The sequence below is a fragment of the Chenopodium album genome, chromosome 27, assembly GCF_948465745.1.
Source record: "Chenopodium album chromosome 27, dcCheAlbu1.1, whole genome shotgun sequence".
Classification (NCBI taxonomy): domain Eukaryota; kingdom Viridiplantae; phylum Streptophyta; class Magnoliopsida; order Caryophyllales; family Amaranthaceae; genus Chenopodium; species Chenopodium album.
In genome coordinates, this window is record NC_137860.1 from 2,309,833 (window position 1) to 2,331,167 (window position 21,335).

At 33.7% G+C, this 21,335-nt stretch overlaps 3 protein-coding genes across 3 annotated transcripts; 1 reads left to right on the top strand and 2 right to left on the bottom strand.

Moving 5' to 3' along the window:
- Positions 1–1,650: 1,650 nt before the first annotated feature.
- LOC145618979 (uncharacterized) lies at positions 1,651–6,279 on the bottom strand. Its single transcript, XM_081673583.1, has 4 exons — positions 4,183–6,279; positions 3,683–4,016; positions 3,354–3,583; positions 1,651–2,808 (listed from the first exon to the last, which is right to left on the bottom strand). Exons 1-4 carry the CDS (start codon positions 6,277–6,279, stop codon positions 1,651–1,653), a joined length of 3,819 nt encoding a protein of 1,272 aa, XP_081529709.1.
- A 2,577-nt stretch (positions 6,280–8,856) lies between these two features.
- LOC145618980 (9-cis-epoxycarotenoid dioxygenase NCED6, chloroplastic-like) lies at positions 8,857–10,746 on the top strand. Its single transcript, XM_081673584.1, has 2 exons — positions 8,857–10,498; positions 10,571–10,746. Exons 1-2 carry the CDS (start codon positions 8,857–8,859, stop codon positions 10,744–10,746), a joined length of 1,818 nt encoding a protein of 605 aa, XP_081529710.1.
- A 4,131-nt stretch (positions 10,747–14,877) lies between these two features.
- LOC145621022 (GDSL esterase/lipase At2g42990-like) lies at positions 14,878–19,370 on the bottom strand. Its single transcript, XM_081675760.1, has 3 exons — positions 18,765–19,370; positions 16,148–16,640; positions 14,878–15,263 (listed from the first exon to the last, which is right to left on the bottom strand). Exons 1-3 carry the CDS (start codon positions 19,149–19,151, stop codon positions 15,070–15,072), a joined length of 1,074 nt encoding a protein of 357 aa, XP_081531886.1. The 5' UTR covers positions 19,152–19,370; the 3' UTR covers positions 14,878–15,069.
- Between the last annotated feature and the right edge of the window lie 1,965 nt (positions 19,371–21,335).

The following is a 21,335-nucleotide window of genomic DNA, read 5'->3' on the forward strand; positions in this document are numbered from 1 at the left end:
TCTCTTCCAAACACCGCAAGTCTATGAGCTAATTCATTTCCTTCCCTTGGAATGTGAGTCACCACAGCCACCTCAAACTTTGATAAAACAGTAGCCACATCACATATTGCTGCAGCTAACTCATGGTGAGGGTTAGGCCCTGCTGTCATAAGCATATCTCAAAGCACCTTGGCATCAGTTTCCACAATTACTTTCTTGACCATTAAATCCTCAGCAATCGAGAGCCCATCATTCAATGCATACAACTCAGTGAGAAGGGGAGAAATAGCATCATATTTGCAGGAGAACCCAACATACCAAGAGCCATCAGACCTTTTGATAACACCTCCTCCAGAAGAGACAGCAGAATTGAGCCAAGCACCATCCGTGTTGATTTTAAAAAATCCTTCCCTAGGAGCTTCCCAAGCTGTGACTGAAGAACTTGAACCAGAGCTTTTTCTCTTGTTATTGCCTTGAAGTAAAGAGACAGAAATTTTATAATCAAAATAAAACTTGGAGAAAAGAGAAACTGGACCAATTTGTTTATTTTCATAAATAGTATTGTTTCTATGTGACCAGAGGTGCCACAAAGCAGTACCAAAAATTAACTTCCATTTTCTATCCAATCCCAAATTATAATTAAACCAAGTCTTCCAAGTCGAATTCTTGAAAATATTAAAATCAAAATTTTTTGGAAGATAAACTTTTGCAAAGATATCATTCCATAAGATAGAGGAAGCAAAACAATCTCTAAAGATATGCATATGAGTTTCTGATTCTATACTGCATCTCGAGCATATTGGAGAAATAAGGGGCATATAACTGGATAAAGTCTCAGCCACAGGCAAAATCAAGTGAGCACAATTCCATAGAAACATTCTATATTTAAAGGGAACTTGAATTTTCCATAGACTTTTCCAAGAATTTAAATTACTAGAGACTAAGCACTTCCCTTTCAAAAGAAAATGATAAGCTGATTTTATATTGAAAATACCATCCTTGCTCAAATTCCAGGTAATAAAATCCTCTAGATTTGTAAATCTTGATAAAGGGGTTGTCTTGATCATATTAAGAATATGCTGTGGAAGAAGATATTCAATATCATTTAAGAACCAAGCCTTATTCCTAATAATATTAGAAACCTTCCAATTGATCATGTGGGAAGGAATGTCACAAAGAACAATGTCCTTCAAGGGGCCATTGCCTAGCCAGTGATGGTGCCAAAGAGAAGTGGAAATCCCATTACCAATCCCCACCCTTAAACCCGAGGCAAGAAGCTCCCTCCCTTTCAATATATCCTTCCAAATTTGAGAATTAGAAGAACTAACATGACACTCAAACAAACCTGATCTCTTGAGATATTTCTCATTGAAAATCCTAACCCAAAGTTTTTCAGGCTTTGTAAGAATAGTCCATCCTAGTTTAGCCATAAAAGCTATATTCCACAACTTTAATCTTCTTATTCCCAAACCCCCTATTTCCATAGGTTAGTGATATGATTCCAAGCTATCCTTGTAGAATATCTAGTTTTGTCAACCTTATTCCACAAACATTTTCTACAATTTCTTTCAATATCATCACAAACAGCCATTGGGAGGATACTAGTTTGCATTAAATAAACAGGAAAAGAAGAGAGAACAGATTTAACCAAGGTACATCTTCCTGCCATATTCAATAATCTGGATTGCCATCCCTTAATCTGATTAAAAGTTTTATCAAGCAAACCAAAATAATCACTTTTTTTTTTAATTTGTTAGGATGAATTTCAACTCCTAAATATTTACCAAAAGAAGTAGTAGAAGTGAAATTAAATTCAGTGATCAAATCTTTTCTTATGTTGTGATTCATTTTTCTTGGAAAAATAACTGTTGATTTAGCTTGATTAACCCTTAAACCAGAAATATCTCCAAACTCCTGCAAAACTTGCATAATCAATTGAATATTACATTTTGAAGCCTGTCCAAATAAGAAAACATCATCTGCATAAAAAATATGAGACAATGAAATTGATTTTGTCACCTTTAAAGGCTTCCAAAGTTTCTGATTAACTTTGCTTTCTATCATCAAAGAAAGCCTTTCAAGACACAAAACAAAAATATATGAAGACATGGGATCACCTTGTCTTATACCACGCGAAGGAGTAAACTCACTAGTAATTTCACCATTCCAAAGCACAGAAATTTGTGGAGAAGTGATACAATACATAATCAAGTTAACAAAATTTATTGGAAAATTAAAACCAATGAGGGTTTCTTCAATGAAGTTCCATTCCAAGCTATCATAAGCTTTTGTTAAATCAAGCTTAAGAGCCATAATATTTTTCCCAATTTTAGCCTTATGAAAAATATGAGACACCTCTTTGATTATGATTACATTATCCTCAATGCCTCTACCTTGAATAAAGCTAGACTGTAAAGGACTAATCAAATTATCCAAAAAGGATCTAAGCTTAGAAGAAATTAACTTAGTGATCAATTTATAAACCGTATTACACAATCCTATTGGCCTAAATTGAGTCAAATTAACCGGATTATCAATCTTAGGGATTAAAGAGATATATGATTTATTGATCTCCGGATTAAAAGAGGCTTTTGAAAAACTATCAACACATAAATTATGAAGAACATGACTCAAGGAATCCCAATTTGCCTGGAAAAATCTTGGTTGAATACCATCAGGACCCGGACATTTCATTGGTTCCATACTAAATAAACAATTTTTAACCTCAATTATACTTGGTATATAATTGGCTAGAGACCTATTATCATGATCAGGCAAACGATTAGAGGGATTAAAAAAGCCAGAACCACCTCTATTCCTAATTTTAGACTGAAAGATATTCCTATAAAATCAGTAGTCATATCTTTTAAAACAGAATCATCAGTAACCCAATTATCATTCGAGTCTTTGAGACACAAAATCTTTCCTCTACTTTTTTTTTATTTTTGCCAAAATATGAAAATAATTAGTATTTAAATCACCATGCTTCCTCCAATCAATCCCTGCTTTTTGAGCCCATATTATTCTCTCCTTATCATATAAATCTTTTAATTCCTTTAGTAAATCCTTCTCCAAATTCATCAAAAAAATCGAATTTTTAGTGGCTAAAAATCTTTGTATACCACTTATTCTAGCCAAAAGTCTATCTTTTTTATATTTTAGATTTCCAAAAATATTATGATTCCAATTCTTTATTTTACTGTGAAAATTCGACAAACCCAAAACATAATTATCATTAGGTTCCATCCAATTACTAACAAAAAAACTATTAAAATTTCTTTACATCGTAAAGGAAAAGGGCCATTAACTCTAGGATTAGTACAATCAATCAAAATGGGGGAATGATCAGAATATGTAAAAGGGAGATGAAAAACCTTAGTATGAGGAAATTGCTCCACCCACGCTGCATTCCCAAGAGCTCGATCAAGGCGTTGCCTGATGAGAGTAGTCCCCTCCCTCGCATTACTCCAAGTGAAAGGATTCCCATTATAGCCCATATCCAACAAACCAGCCGCATTAGTGAAATTAGTCATATCCCTACATTGTGCATGCCTAAAACCCCGCCCTCCAGATTTCTCAGATTGCGAGGTAACCTCATTTAAATCTCCAAACAAGAGCCATGGAGAATCTGGAGGTGGCAGATCCGATTACATCTCCCTCCACATTGCATGCCTCTCCTTGGGTGTGGAAGGAGCATGCATACCAGTAACCAAAGCTTCCTTATTGATATTTTTAAAATGGAACAGAGCATGAAAAAAGGAGAAATCCTCTTTGAAATCAGCTACATCCACCACATTTCTCCAAAATAACCAAATACCACCCCTTTTGTCATTTGCCTCGACAGCTTTGAAATCATGAAAACCAAGTTGTAACATCACTTGCCTAGCCCTTAAATCACCCGATTTTGTCTCAAGAAAAACGAAAACAGCAGGGCGATGAATGTTAACCAAATGACGTGCATGTGGGATAAACTCATCCCTACAAGCTCCCCTCACGTTCCACAAAATAAATTTCATCTTCAAATTAGGCAAAGGCCGCTATAAAGTAACCGAATGACGTACCGTAGGGCTAGGATTCAGAGGAAGGTAGTACTCCTCCCAATCCTTCCAAAACGCATCCATCCCTATTGGCAATACATCCTCTAACGACAATGGGGTCATTTGGGCTACAATTTCCCTCGGACCCTGTAGAAATCGATAATACCTTATCTGCATTTGCATCCCCACCACCGCATTCTGTGAGATGAATGTTGCGATAAGGCGATTTGCCATGTTTTGTCCTCGGGATTCTAATTGCAAGTGAAAAACCGGAATTCTTCTTGGAATTTGAGAGGGAAAAGTTCGATCCCTTTCCTCCGCCCGTAGAATTGACAGAGACTCCTGCTTTCTTTTCAACGCGTCCAGCAGCCTCACTGCCCCGGTGATCTCCGTCGGAGATCCTGGCCTTCTCTTGATCATCAATGTTTTTATCATTGGTGAGGTCGGAAACAACTGAAGCGTGTTCGATTTCGACCCCAATCCCTGCTGCAACTCGTGAACAGGAATCCCCTGAAGAATCGGTTCCTTTCCTCGAGAATTCGAACTGATCTCTTGATCCGGAACTTTGCGTCTTTGATAAGTTATCATGGGTAGAGCTTGTGAAAATGGAGGGGGATTTTGATTTTGCATGGTTAGAATTTGAAGGGTTTACTATATTTGAATTGGAAATAGCACAGGGTTCTAATAAACTAGAGGAAGGGAGAGGATTGTGTGTGACAACCTCACTATAAGAGAGCTGGGGTTTTAAAATCAAGGGGATATAAAGCGCATCTAATTGCATTTCCTCCAAGTGTCCATTAGCCTTTGACAGCTGAGCATTATTGACACTTGTTTCTTTCAAAATATTGATGGAATTAACATCCACCATCATTCCTTCTGATTCTTCATTTACTTCACTAATTTCCTTATCACTAGAATTTGAAACATCAGTATCCTTTGTTACCTCCAAACAAGATTTATTAGAGTCTTCCTTAGTAAGGCCCAAATCAGCAGAAATTGAGCCCATAATGTGACTAATCTTTACGGGTTGCTGATTAGAAGAAGTAATCACCCCTGTATCTTTCTTTTTATACACATAATTACTTTTGACATTATTAAAAGTCTTCTTATTGTTGTTATTATCAACAATATTTGTTTTAACAAACCTTAGGTTGTTATTATCAACCTTATTTAAATTTTTATTATTATTCCTTCTGTTGTTATTATCAACAGATTTAGAAATCTTTTTTTTATTTGTTACTAAAGTCCATGGACCAAATTCACCATGTGATTCCGAATTTGCCAAGATTTGAAATGAGTTGGGCTTAGAAGGAAGCCCAACCAAACTAGTGGGCTGGGAAACATTTTCAACACTACTTTGAGAAGCAGCATTCTGTTCAGCAGAGGAAGAAGCCAAATTTGATTTCTCAACTGGTGAGACATGCTTATCAACACCTGTTGATATTGAAGACACCTCATGCTTTTTATTCAACATGCAATTGGTTTGGGTATGCCCCACTTTGCCACACAAGAAACAGAGAGTGGTGATATTTTCATAAGCAATTTGTTGCCACGCGCCACCTATCCAAACCTTGGTCACCAGTGGTTTGCTCAAATCAATCTCAATGCATACACGAGCATATCTTCCTCTAGTTAATCTATCGGTTGCATAATCTACGCGAATTGGATTCCCCGCCACCTTTGCAATCTGAAACAGAGCTGATTTATCAAAATATTCCACTGGTAGCTCAGTAAATCTAATCCACACTGTCATTTTATCAAAAGGATTCTCAGAAGCTCTGAAATTTGGCTTCCATTTCGCCATCATCAAATAATGATCAAAAACAAACCAAGGACCCCCAAACAGAGCCCTTTCATAATCATCCTCCATAGTGAAGCGAAATAAGAACACATTATGACCAAGGTCAATTGTTTCTAGACCCCCTTTAATTTTCCACATAATTCGAGCACGATTAAGCATAAAAGCAGGCCTAATTGTTGTACCCAAGCATTTGCCCATTAAAGTTAAACCCCAAGGTTTTCTTAATCGATCAAGCGTTTCTTTATCAAATCTAACTGATAAACCTGAATCAGGGCCAAAATCCTCATCCTGAGACCATTCTGTCGAAGTTGCAACAATCTTTCTTGCCTCCTCAAACCATTGAGAAGAACTAGCTACTACCTCACGAAAGCTGACAACAGAGCGAGCCTCTTTCTGCTCAGATTCAACCATTTCATGGTCTGAAAGAGGTGGAGGTTCTGGTGGATTAGAAACATCCACCATAGCAGACCACACTAAAGAACAATAAACACCACTTCCTTACCTTTTCTTTAGAGAGAAAAGTTTTAGAGAGAGAAAACATAGATATATACGTGAATTATACTACTTGGTTGAAGATGTCAAGTGACATGTTTGTTATAAAATAATATCTTACACGCTTTATTTATTTTAAATATTAACAACTTAATTAAATAATATCTTACATATTTTAAGGATGACTATAAAATAATTACAGTACTATATAGATACACATAGGTTGTTTCAAAAAAATATAGATACACATACATAGGTAGTACGAAGTATTTTATAACGTACGGACATGGTTTGTCATCCAAAAATAAACAAAATATTGGTTGAGTATAATTCAAACGCATTTAAAACAAAAAAAAACAAAACAAATAAATGTTGAGCTACTGAATAAAAGTTGGACATTGTTTTCTGAGTCTAGCTAGCATGCATGGGAGATTGGTAGATCACGTATTCACGTGGCAAAGCGAGGTAACAATGCCTTGACATTCTCGGTCTAGGCTTAATTGTGTTGCTCAATTGGCTCAACTAAATCAACAATAATTCACTTCTAAGTTCTAACACATGAAACTTAGAAATGACTCACTTCTATCTTTTGGATATAATAGGAGGTGTCAATACATGGCTTCCAACTTATTTATCTTACAATAAGATAATATAAAGAAGTTCAATTCAAACTTATAAAGTATGGGGTTAGGGGAGGAGCGTGGGCGAGGTGGCAGGGGCGGCTTAATATGAAAACTGATTTTGAATTTGATTAATTTTAGACTTTTGGTACATTACGGAGGAAAGCATTGAAAACTGTATTTTCACAATAGATGTGTGAAACTAATTTTGAAGTGATAGATCATATTCTATTTCATTATTTTTTGTTTTTGGAGTATTTTACACTATGTTTCAATAGCAATTATGAAGAAAAAGAGAAGCAAGGGAAGTATAAAAGAAGGGAAATTAAATTAAAGGAAATGTATTGATGGGGGTGGGATAGAACATCCATATTCTTCAAAATTTCAATGTAGGAGGGATTTGATTCATTATATGGAGTAGAAGGAGAATAGATATATTCATATATATTTTAATTTATCGTTTGTTAAAGTGACTCACTTTGGCTTTTTGCACTATTTATTTACATATGCGGATATACCTCTTTAATAATCCATGGTTGTACTTTATATACTCCATAAGCTGATGTAGGTATGTACTTTTTTTTTAATAATTTATTTATTTGTGTCAATTATAAGTGGCACACTAAAAAACAAAGGGAGGGTTATTTATTAACTTTAGCGGATACATATGCATGAACATGCAGGAGTAGTATTTAGCTTTAGCGCATGCATGTCAGCATGCAAGGAGTATTTTTTTACTATCTATCGCATGCAAGAGTAGTAATTTGTGCTCCATTTGCCCACTGTTTTATGCTGCCAATTAATTACAGTAACTTCCAAGTTCAAACTACTTGCCTTTGAATTCAAATATACTACTATAAATTAACGTGTAAAAAAGTGAGGGAAAATAATGGACATAGTGGACTCCGCTTTATTTAATATTTAGTTTAGTATAGTAAGAAACTACCACCATTTCTCATTCGTTCTCTAAAGGTTGTTCTATTTAATTAAATTTTTATGGTTTCAAAACATATTACCGAGTATAAAACATAATTATCTAATAGCGTAAGAGGAACACAAGATCAAAATAAAATGTTTGACAAGATTAAAATGAACGATTATTCGTTCTCCTTTCTTTAGATTTATTAGACCAAATTAAATAGTTTGCCATGCTACATTGCCACCACTTCAAAAGTTCAAAGTGGTGACGTTCGATTTCTCAAGCGAATGGAGCTTAAATGTCGACAACGTATACATACGCAATGAGGTATTGTAACGGATCATTATATATAAACTGTACTGTCTTATACTACGTTCTACTCGTCTAAGAGTGTTATAGGATCATCTCTATGGATGTTGTGGCACGTGTAGCTTATGAGGATCCGCAAGACCGCGACTCTAATCATCTTCCGTTCACATGGCACATCGACACATGCTTATCGTAATTTTTTTCTATTATTCTATCATTATTTATTAGGAATGTACGATATTTTATGAGCTGTTAAGGTAGGTGAAGAGAAGAAATAATATAATTAAGTATTTGTATATAAGAAGAGTAACAAAAGAAACGCAAATATTACGATAAATTCAAAATTGAACATACAATACTAAAAAAACGGAGTAAGTATTTTTTTTAAAAAAAAAAAATTAAAGTCATCTCGGGTTTTACATTCAAATGAGAATGGTCTAAATGAGACACCCAAATGCCACGCCGCTAGGAGTATGACACGACTTGGTTAGCCAGCTTATAGGTTCGTTCGTTCAATTGGCATCTAACTACACTAAATGTCAAAACAATTAAATACATACTTCGGATATACGAGTTAACAAGTATAATACGACCATGCAACATAAAATATTTCTCCTATATATATAATCCCCTTAAACCCATAACTTCATTCAAACTTACACCTTATTCTTGTAGTAGTATCTCATATTTCAAAGAGCCATGCATGTTACCACCCAATTCCTTAGTAATTCTACTACTACTACACCAAAAAACAAAACAAAAAATCTACAATTTCATATTCTTCACAATTCATCACCTTCAAATGTTACTTATTGTAACATCCTAATAAATCCCTCCAAATACACAACCAAGATTATTTCTCCTTCTCCGTCTCCTTCTCCTCTTACATTTGATCCCATTCCTCCGCGGCGGCCGTCACATCCGACGTTGCCGCCGCATCGCGAACCTACCCTTAACCCACTCCAAAGGCTGGCTGCCTCAGCCTTGAACAAAATAGAGAAATCACTTATCCTAGACCAAGAAAAAAAACACCCTTTACCCAAAACGGTCGACCCGGAAATTCAATTATCGGGTAATTATGCTCCGGTTCAGGAACACCCGGTTCAGACCGGGTTGGAAATTATAGGCGAAATTCCATCCGGTTTACATGGAATTTATGTGAGAAATGGGGCTAATCCTATGCTCCCACCATCTGGTGCTCATCACTTGTTCGACGGCGATGGGATGATCCACGCCGTCAAACTTGGACCAGGAAATCAAGCAAGTTATTGCTGCCGGTTCACTCAAACGAACCGGTTGGTTCAAGAATCCGCGGCCGGAAGAAATTTATTTCCTAAACCGGTTGGTGAATTACACGGCCGGACCGGATTGGTTCGGTTCGGTTTATTTTACGCACGTGCGGCTCTTGGTTTAGTTGACCCGGCACGTGGTGTTGGAGTGGCTAATGCTGGTGTTGTGTATTTTAATGGGAGATTACTTGCTATGTCCGAGGATGACTTGCCGTACCACGTGAAGATCAAGAGTGGTGATGATTTGGAGACGGTTGGACGGTTCGATTTCGATGGGCAGGTGAATTGCCCGTTGATTGCACACCCTAAGGTAGACCCTAACACGGGTGATCTTCATACACTTAGCTATGATGTCTTAAGTAAGCCGTATTTGAAGTACTTTAGGTTTGATAAGTGGGGCCGGAAGTCAGGTGAAATACCCGTGTCGCTCTCTCAACCTACTGTGATTCATGACTTTGCGTTGACTCAAAATTTTGTAGTGATACCGGATAATCAAGTTGTGTTTAAATTATCCGAGATGGTTCAGGGCGGGTCGCCCCTAATGTTTGATCCGAATAAGAGGGCTCGGTTCGGGGTCCTCTCGAAGGACGATACGACCGGGTCAAGGATCCAATGGATTGAGGTTCCTAATAGCTTTTGTTTCCATTTTATGAATGCATGGGAGGAAAATGAGGGAAAACACGTGGTCATACTCGGGTCATGCATGAGCCCACCCGACTCGATCTTCAATGATAGTAATGACCCGATCCAAATTGAACTAACCGAGATTCGACTAGACCTTGAGACGGGTGAATCAACCCGACGGGTGATAGTTTCGGGTGTGAATTTAGAAGTAGGACAAGTAAATAAGCGTTTGTTAGGAAAAAAGACGAGGTACGTGTACATGGCAATTGCGGAGCCGTGGCCTAAATGTGGTGGCATAGCCAAGGTTGATGTTACAACCGGTGAAGTGACTAAGTTTATTTATGGATATGAGAGATATGGTGGGGAACCATGCTTTGTACCCGCTAAGAAAACATGTACATCTACTAATAATCGCGAGTTTGGAGAAGGTAATTACGATTTAGGTGAAGTTAATTTTGACTTAGGTAAAGTTGATTGTGTTAGCGATGATGATTGCGAAGATGAAGGGTGGATAATGAGCTTTGTGAGGGATGAAAATGTGGAGAGGTCGGAATTGGTGATATTGAGGGCAAAGGATATGAAGCAAATTGCAAGTGTATGCATGCCTTCAAGGGTTCCTTATGGTTTTCATGGCACTTTTGTTGACCAAAATGAATTAAGTGTTCAAAGAAATTAATGACTGATTAGTGATTTGTAGATTTAATTTAACTATTTGGCTTTTAATTAGGATCTTATCATGGTTGTTTTAGCTAGTGCATATGATGTGAATGTCATTAATTAGAATGTAAACAATTATAATGAACATTGAACAATGGTTCCTTTTAATTAGTAACCAATTCAAACATGTTTTGCATTAATCCAATTTTTTTTGTTGGCAATTCCAATGAAAAATACAAAGCATGAATATGGCTACTAAGGTTACTTGGCAAGTTGGCAGTCTTTATTCAAAGAGTTTCAAACCCCCTCTATTCAGTATTCATAGTTATTAGGTTGTGATATGAGAAGAGTAGCGAAGATTTCTATAAAAAATTATATACACCCGGGTGTAAGGTATTTTATGCTCATTTAATTTTTTTTTTTTTCTTCTCATTTTTAGATTTTAAAATAAGCAAACAACTACCTCTATAGTCTATAAGCATCCTACGGTATATAAAAGGTGTTTGAGGATTTTATGCAAGTGGGCTAGTGGCACATTATATATTACTCGGTAATAATCAAGACTTAGGGCTTGTTCTGATTTACTGAATTGAGCTGAACTGAACTGAACTAAACTAAACTAAACTGAACTAAACTGAAATTAAGCTGAAGAGAACAGACCCTTACCACTTGGCATGAGCATGAGATTAATTGTGTTGCAAAGAAAGTATGACATGTTTAATGGATTAATGGATAGACAATATTGGAAGGTTTCCATAATATAATTGTTACCTCCTTTCCTGTTGGGTATCAAACCCAATCTCTTGTATAAATTAATTGTGTTACAAAGAGTGTATGACTTGTATGTGCCTAGAAGCTATTCATTGATTCAAACGATGGATTTGATATATATGGTCGATGAATTGTTCCTTCATTATTGCTGAATAAGCTGATCAATTATTCAACTCATAAATTTTTTCCAAAAAAAAAAAAAAAACGACATAACAGAACTCAAGATTGGGCCTGGACCATGTAGTCCAACACACTCAATGCAAAAACGTTTCTAACTCAAGATTCCAAGGCCAATTGCACAAGTAACCGAGAAAATACTAAGCTTGTACTCCATATGTAAACGGATGTAAATAAGAGTCTCCTAGACTCCTACTCCAACAATTTTGACCTTTATTAAGGCTGGCTGTCAAAAGCTGACACGATATGACAATCCGACACGAAATAAACGGGTTTGGGTCAAGAATTCTCAACCCGTTTAATTAATCGGGTCGACACGAACCTGACACGAAATTAAACGGGTTAGGTTTGGGTTAAAATTTTCAACTCGAAACCGACACGCATAACCTGATCATATAAATGGGTTGAACGACAACCCGTTAACCCGAACCCGACACACCTAACCTATGTATTTAGTAGTACAAAAAACTGATTTTTTAATTCTAAACTTTTAGTTTTGTAAAGAAAAAAAAACATTGGTGCGTTCATAAATGTTGTTAAATTTTGGCGGTTTAATTTGGCGTATGTTAAAATGAAAAATTTTAACTTTTAACATTTCGAGGATTCTAGATACCTAGGCTTAGAGTCTGTTCACATTTACTGATATGAACTGAATTGATTGGAGCTGAACAGAACTAAACCGAACTGAATATTTTATAAGAGAAGGAAATTAGGAGCGAGCTGAACTGAACTGAAGTGATTAGAGTTGAATTAAACTAAACTGAACTGAAATTAAGCTGAAGTGAACAGACCCTTAGTGTCTTACCTTACTCTTATTTAAGACTTTCATCTATCTCCATCAGTTCATCAATCTTCAAGCTATCTAGCTTCCACGATTGTCATTTGAAGGTTGAATTAGGACAATTCTTATGTATGTTTTGCTGTTAAATCCACTAGCTTTAAACTTTTGTAGTTGCTAAAACTAACTTTAAACTCTTGTATTTTTAATGTGTATGTATTTTAATTTTTTTAGTTGAATATTAATTAGTTGAATATAGTTATATGGGTAAAAGGATACCCAGGTAACCCGTTTAATAAACGGGCCGGCTAGGTTTGGGTCAAGGGTTTTTCAACCCATTTAACATTGACACGAACTCGACACGACATGACCCGTTTGACAGCCCTAATTAAGGCCATGTCTTGTTCACTTTATTTCATTTTTATTAACTTCAAATAAGATAAAGAAAAATAATAAATTTTGACTAAGGTTTATAAAGGCTATCCAAGCTTAAATTACAGTCACAATAATTTAATAAGTTTCAATAAATTCAAGTAAGTTCAGGTAACTTAAGATAAAATAGATTCAAATAAGTTAAAATTAGATGAATAAAAACTCAAAAAAATAATAGTATTAGAGCTTACAAACTCATATTTTTTTTTTTAAAGAAAGTTTGGGGTTATTTGGCTAGGGGTTACTCAGGGCCTGTTCTCTTCAGACTATTTTCAGTTCAGTTTTATATTTCTTTCTCTCATAAAATATTCAATTCAGCTCAATTCAATCAATCAGAACAGGTCCTCACTCGATCAGGGGTTATCCGACCAGTCAGGGGAATCGATTGATCAGGAGTTACTTGGTCAGGGATTACTCAGTTAAGGATTACTCGGTCGGTAAGGGGTTACTCGTGTGTTAGCTGACCACACGATATGGCAAGCCATCCACAGAAGTTGCTGTAGAGCTTAACCACAAAAGTCAAATGTAGTGGAAAAATGTTTTTCTTTTTTCCATTTTCTTAATTTGTTTTCAAATAAACCTAACCACTTTGCTGTGCTATCACTTATAGCCTATAACTAACATTTCTTCTATACATTGCCAATCATTTAACTTCTTGCTTTGCTTTCTTCATAAAGCTATCCTTATATATGAAAGGGACATATATAAATTATTATTTCAATCTGAATTGATCTAACTTAGATAAATTATCACAAAGAAATACTTCGTAGTATTAAAGATGGTAGTACAAACTACCACCTTTAATTTATAAAAGAAACCTCCAATTTGTAGAGTGGTTGTACCTTTAATTGTATAGTTCTCAACTACACATTTGAGAATGACACGTTAATCATCACCTGTATTTGCACACATCTAATTATGTGGGGTGCCAAAAACTAAAGGACGCTTCACACATTTTTCTTTGTCATTGAAAACCTACGGTGTACAATAATAATACAAGAACGATTAGAGGCTGTGTTTTTCAAAATCCGATTATTCAATATTCGGTATTTATTATATGATCGCAAATGTTGGTCATTTGTTAGTGATAGATGGATGTATATATGTGGATGTTACACTTTATAATAATTCGTAATTGTACACCATCATTTCTTCTAAAGTATTAGGACTTCTTGTTCCCTCACAATGAGGGGTTTTCAACAATTTAATGTTTTACTTTCTCTATCTATTTATTTCTTACCTATATTTCATATTAGTGTCGTTATTTTAAATTAGTTTAAGTTTTTAAAGTCATAAATTCAAATCTCATTTTTAAAAAGTTTGAATTTTTTTTTTTTTCCAAAGTTATTATTATTGTCATTCCGTTCGAGTTTCTCCATAACTTAAAATATCAAAAATACTGACTTTATTAGAGATTACTTGTTTAATTTGACTAAGTTTGGAGGTCAACATTTTTTTAACCTCTTTTACTATGCATAATGGTTCTTCTAGAGATGGGTTCAAATCTTCTTCATTTTATCATTTGTGGGTCGGGATTCCCTTAGCTTACATCTCATCTCTACAATTTGTCGTATAATAATTTGTAAAATATATAATACAAAGTATCATTTAATTTGATGACATGTATTAGGATTGGGGAGTAACACATTAAGTGAATGCCACCTAACTAGCCCCCACACACTAGGGTATGTATGAGCTAGCTCTCACCGGGCCATATTTGTTCCTTAGGCTCTTGTGCGATCCCCTTTACTTTCATCCCTACAATTAACTTTACAAGCTTACTATAAAATCTTATAATATCATTAAGTATGTATCCAAAATATACTTTTATAAATACATAAAAATACTTTGTATTGTTTTATTAATGATGTACAATGAGTAACATCTATACCGAAATTATTACATATTGAAAATCAAATAAAACTATAATTTATAACAAAATGGACACTATAAATTCCATTTGCCCCTCTCCCCTCCCCAAAATAGGAAAAATAAATAATTGAATCTCCGTATAAATCAGAAGATTCAATCTATAAATTAAAAATACATAACAACAACCAATTTAGCCTTTAAAATCGATAGATCACACATTCATCAAATCCCCTCCCCCAGACCATATGCAATTTGTAATGCCCTTGTGACTTTCAAATCGGAAAAAAAATATAAGTATAGGAGAATAGGACATCAAAGAAATCTGTACAAAACAGTCTTGAAGAGATGTTGAGCCATAACTTGGTTAGCTTTCTCAGTTGGGTGGAAAGAATCCCAGAAAATATATTTGTCAGCATTAGAGCAGGAGTATGAACTATCTAGAACACAAAGATAACTCATCTCCACCAATCCAGTGCCACAGCATGCTTTAGATGTCTCATCCATTCCTGTCATTTAATCAACACTCATTTTGTCAATCAACTACCCTTTTAAAATTCACCACAACAAATGCTATCATACATTTCAAAATCATTATATTAATGAGCATTTTTGAAAGCAATCACTCTAGCAATAGCTACTTGTACTAGTAAGAATGATAATAACTAAATCTACCCGATTTGACAACTTTTTCAGTTCCATTCGTGGATTTAGTATCATCTGATTTGCCGATATTTTAAATATTTGAAGGGGTCTTTTAGGGAATTCTAATCTAATAGAGGATGTTTATAGGGAAAAAAAAAAGAATAGATAAGATTAGTTAACATTTAACAATATACCGATACAAAATACTACGTAAGAGTGTATAATACTTACTAGTCATCACTCTTTTCCATAAGAATTGAAGTTCATTTTTTTTGTCTTTCCTTTTTTAGGCCTGGATTTGACTTTTATTCTGTATAAATTTCGTTATAAGACTACCCAAAATTCTAATTGAAATAATAGAACGTAATTAATATTTTGAAAATGATAAGATATTTTTTTATATTACTTAGGGGACATATTTCATTTGACAATTCAATCCACCCACTTAGACATTATTGTCAATTGTCTCCCCATAAAAGAAAATTGGCCCTATATAGCCTTTTTTTAATTATTATTTCATATTTCTTTGAGTGCAATGTCATAAAAACACTATTAACACCTCAACTAAACTATACCTACTCGAAAAATCATTAAAATCTAATCCTAACAAGGTCATTTATACGCATCCAAAAGTAGGAAAAGAACCCCATCAAAAATAAGTAGGCTAAACAAAATTAATTAAATAATCATAAAGAATTCTAATTAAAATGTAATAAAGAATTAAAACCCTAGCTAAAAGTAATCTTACCAAATATTGTAGGCCTTTTAATCATTTGGTAAAGGATCTTATAAGGGTTAGAAAAAACAACTTGTATTCCAGGCAATTCCTTGTTGAGTTGGTTTACCAAGTTGTTCATTTTAACATTAAATTCAACGGCCACATTGTTGTACTCTTCGTTGCATTCTTCTATTGCCATAAAATTTGTGGTTCTCTCTAGTGGCAAGCAACCCATGGGAGGAATGCCGGCCATTGAGATCTTTCGAGCACCAAGATTATAAATCTCCCCCACAAATTGCTTCGCGAGGTCTATTAGGTGATCCTCAAACGCTTGAACTGTTGTGTAGCACAACCTCGTCGTGGGTAGTAAGTAGTAATTCTCTAGGAAGTCGTTTGTTCCCATGCTTGTTAGGTACACTGCCTCGGATATGATCTCATTTGCCTTTTGCACCCCAAGATAGCTTCGTAATTTTTCTTGGTACTCCTTGTAATAATCAACTTCCTTCGACAATGGTATCACATTCTGTAATGAGAACAAGTTTGCATTAAGTAAGCTAAACACGATGAGTCAATTGTTTCACTTCATCGGATCACAAATTTAGTAATTGCCTGACAGTCACGTAGTTAACAAATTAAAGGGTAATAACAAATCATTGTCGTCCTTACATGAATCCAACTACATTTTGCACATCACGTGTACGTAGAAATTATTCACCAATGCTACATAGGGAAGTTTTCACTTTTTTTTACAACAATAAAAAAGGTCATCAATCCAATTTTAGTACTCCGTGATAACAATTAATCAATACACAAAAAAGTTGTAGGATTACAAGATGAAAAAGTATACTAAATCACGAAAAATAAAGTCAAAAGGTAGGAAAGAATGCACACCCAATAAATTTGTTGTAACAAAAGGCAAACAATTTAATGAGAAACAAGATAAAGTAAATTAAGTTAGTGACATTTGGGAACTCTAATATTTGGCAGGGTAAGTTTTTATGTATACTCCAAGTTGAGTTATTAGTCTTATGACTATAAGCGGTGATAGATAGGTGAACGTTAGATGCCAATAACTTCAAATAATTTGTTGGAACCTTCGAAATGGGTCCACAACACTTGTAAAAACCAGTAAAAAAGAAAAAAAAAAACAAACCTACCTACAATTTAATCCAATAAATTTTTTATAACATAGAAATGTTAAAACATAAATTATATTGTACGCAATTCACGGCCACACTCTTTTTGTTTGAGAGTAGATTCTTAATTAAGAATTTTTTTTTCTATCATTTTCGCACCAACTTATTGGGTTTTCAGGATCATAGAGGTTTCATTTCAAAATTATATTCAATACAACAAAAAATATAAGGAATAGCTCTTCTGGCCTTGTAAAGTGATAAAATCTCTTTTCTTTTATTGATCTCGTAGTTGCATGTAATAATATGGAGTGCCTTACTTTAATATGTGTACATGCACTTAACGTAGCTATAAAGTACTTAATTTTAATTTCTAAACAACGCAAATTACACACATTCCTTTACAATTTTTTGATCAACACTTTCATATAATCTATCACCAAAAGTATACTACTTTGTATGTATGATTCATCACCAAATAAAAATTAAAACATACTTTAAGAGGTAATTCATTTATTGATTCCTAAAGTTGTGAAGTGAGATAGAATAATAGGTGTTGTTGGTGATGCTTACTCCCTATGTATTTATTTGTTCTTCATGCTTCTTTTTTTTCTCTTAAAAGCTTCCAAATAAGAAGAAAAATAAAAACGGACAGAGAGAATAATATACACCATACTTTTAAATTATGCAACTTTCGGCTTTAAATTATAAGTCGGCCGAAAATAGATGTTTCAACTACTCATATTGGCTATATATATTACTCATATAGGTTATGGTCATAAATCATTTTATTCATGCATATACTTTTAAACCTACAAAGAACGTAGAAGTAAAGAAGATCACATAATCACTAAAACTATCCGTTAAATACAAAATAGCCGTACAATTTACCCACGAGAAAACTCGGGGGGACCCCAAATACAAAAGTCCATATTATTACAACATTTAATATGGTGTAAATTACTTGTAAGTTTATGAATCAGAATAAATAATTGCTAACATAAATAAAAAAATAGAGATATTTTACTAACATTATTTATTATTTATTATTTTGTACTTTTGACTTTTTATTTATTTATTATCATTTCATCAATCATCATTTCATCTGAATTTTCTCATAACCTCATTCCATATTTGTATCATTCTACAATTTTAATCCATATATATACGTAGGATCAAGTAATATACTGACTGAACGTTTAAGTTATTGTACCTAGATACGATATTTTTAAGCCTTATAATTATAAAAATACGCAGGTACGTACACTTCGTAGTAATCTTACGATAGTTAAATATATACCGTATAACAGAAGGATTTTTTTACTACCTTCGTTAAATACTAGTTAAAACTTTAGAATATTTTATATCTCACAAATAATACTCTAAAGTTGCAACTACTGTTTAACAGAGATAATATAAAAATTGTACAAAATAAAAATAAAAATAAAAATTTTGATGATATGAAAGAAAGGATTAATAGTAATAATAGTAATAATAATAGTAATAGTACTTACTAGCACAGAAGAAGTGGTACTATCATACCCGGTACCAGCAGAAGCAAAATTGACTCCAGTAGCAAAATCCGATATATTGTAATTCGGATCCAAGTAGGCTGGAACCGTTTTCTTGAGTCCATAGTATTCGGAGAAGAAATCCACGGGCACCCGCCCGTTTGAGAATCGACCCGTGGGTCGACCGCCATCGAAGTCCCGACCATACGGGGCAAAGTTGCTCTTAAGCAATGTTTTTATCCCATTGTTGTTCCCCGTGTCGACCGAGGAGTCTCCGAATACTATCACGGCCGGTACCTTACCACCGGCTACGACAAAAAGTCGTCCTAAGAAGAAGAAGAAAAAGAAGAAGGAGAGGTACCAAATATGGTGGCATATGGTCTTGGCCATTGTATTGTATTGTTATTTTTTTTGTATGTGAAATTGGTAATAATATATAATGTAAGTACGTACGTTTATTAGTACGTGAAGTTTGAGGATTAAAAAGTGGGAAATGAAGGCGAAATGAAGCTTGGTGTATCGAATATATATATACTACTGTATAACGTGGGGGATGTTGTTGTGTTAGTGTGATTGAATTAATTAAAGAGTTGGAAGTGTTTGATAGGAGTTGATAAAAAGTCTGTTGGTTGGGTTGGTATTAATTGTATTGATTTTTTACTTTTTTGCAATCCAATTTCTCTTTGAAGAAGGGTGTACCAAGAGGAGCATTTCGTCTACACATCATGAAAATGAATCATAAATATTACTTAACACAAACATGTATAAGTAATATTATCGACAATTATGTTTTTCAAAACCTGACCCGACCTCACTCATCAAATTAAATGACAACTAACCTAATTCAAATTAAATTAGTTGAACATTGATTTGATTAATGTTATTATTAATTATCATAATATGAACTAACTAATGAAGCAGTACAATAGCCTGAATAATATAATTGATTTAATTCAAATGATCTTGTTTATTAGCCGAGTTTGATTTAGAATATCGAACTTGTATAGTATGTACTTGAAGACAAATTATATGCAAGTAATTTTCTTAGAACATGTAATATAAGATAAAGGATGCATAGTAATTTGCTTAATGAAGTACTAGTACTAGTACACTTATAAAAAACAGTATGAGAAGAAAACAACACACATCATAGAAAAAATATCTATATGTAAGCAAACTACCTTCTAAATTATTGTAAAACATTCATGGAATCAGAAAGGGAGTGCATTCCATGTTTATATCTCTTTTTTCTATTGTCATTGTATTTTATTTTTTCAAGTATGGAATATAGAATATTAGAATAGGTGAATACTTTTATATAATTAATTTTAGATGCTACTAGTTTAGTCCCCGTGCATCGCCCGGATTAAGTAGCTATTATTTGTAAATAATTGTCCAATTTTATATTCAAAAAAGTGTAATCATAATCTCATTAATTAATTTTGAAAGAAGTATTATATTTATTTAGTTTGGAATAGTCCTCAAAAAAAAAAAAGGAATATATGAGATAAGAATAAATAAATAAAAATAAATAAAATAAAAATAAAAACAAAGAGAAAAAAAGGATGATGTCTAAAATAGTTTAGGCGGGAAAATTTTTAATAAAAAAGTGACTTGTGTCCCTTTATGACGTCAGCAAGTTTTGTTTTAGTAATAGTTAATAGATTAATAGAAAAATATAATACGGAGTACGTTTACATGCAACAATTGTAAGATTTTTTTTCGGATAAGATTTACAAGAACGAATGGTTTAAGGGGTTTTAGAAGAAAAAAAGAAATAAAATAAATAAATTATGCATTGATTTTTGGTGCTTATATTTGTTAAGAATGGATAAATACTATAAGCAATATATTCATCATAATTATCATCTCCTTTTATTTAAATGTTTTAGTTTTAAATAGACAGTGAATTAATTCTGTCAATGCTTTTTTTCACTTATTTTATGGCTTTTAGGAAATTCCGTATCTTGAACACTAACTAGTGAGTCATGAGCTCTCTTATAGGATAGAGATTTCTTGAATTCTTCATCATTTTGAGAATGTTGTAAATAATTAAATTTAAAAAAATCCAAATATTTATTTCATATACAACATACTTACATACATGTATTTTTCCAGTCTTAATTTTTTTTTTTTTTAAAAAAAAAAGGTATATGTAACTATTAATTTCAAATTATATAGAACAAACTTGCATAGATTGTATGATTGATATTATTTTTACCAAGTTAATTGCAAATCCGCTTTGAATTGAATAGGGCCTGTTCTCATGCGATTATTTTCAGTTCGGTTCAATTCAGTTAAGCTCTAATAAGTTCAGTTTAATTCAATTCAATTCAGCTCTTATTTTCCTTCTCTTATAAAATGTTCATTTCAGTTCAGCTCTAATAAGTTCAGTTCAGCTCAGCTCAGTTCAGTCAATAAGAATAGGTCCTAGCAAAATTATAGAGTAAATCAAGGCTCAAATTGAATCCCGTCTACAACATGCATTAACCATTACAACTCTTATAAGAAAAAACCCTCTATCTCATAATTAAGGCTAGGCTTATTCATGATCTGCAAGCTAGCTAGCTAGGC

Coding starts and splice junctions, on each gene's coding strand:
- LOC145618980 (XM_081673584.1), top strand. CDS start 8,857: ATGCATGTTACCACCCAATTCCTTAGTAATTCTACTACTACTACACCA. Junction 10,499..10,570: donor TAATCGCGAGTTTGGAGAAG/GTAATTACGATT, acceptor ATGATTGCGAAG/ATGAAGGGTGGATAATGAGC.
- LOC145618979 (XM_081673583.1), bottom strand. CDS start 6,279: ATGGTGGATGTTTCTAATCCACCAGAACCTCCACCTCTTTCAGACCAT. Junction 3,584..3,682: donor TAAGGAAGCTTTGGTTACTG/GTATGCATGCTC, acceptor TCTTGTTTGGAG/ATTTAAATGAGGTTACCTCG. Junction 2,809..3,353: donor AGCAATTTCCTCATACTAAG/GTTTTTCATCTC, acceptor AATATCTTTCAG/TCTAAAATTAGGAATAGAGG.
- LOC145621022 (XM_081675760.1), bottom strand. CDS start 19,151: ATGGCCAAGACCATATGCCACCATATTTGGTACCTCTCCTTCTTCTTT. Junction 16,641..18,764: donor GTACCACTTCTTCTGTGCTA/GTAAGTACTATT, acceptor TTCTCATTACAG/AATGTGATACCATTGTCGAA. Junction 15,264..16,147: donor TAAAAGGCCTACAATATTTG/GTAAGATTACTT, acceptor ATTAAATGACAG/GAATGGATGAGACATCTAAA.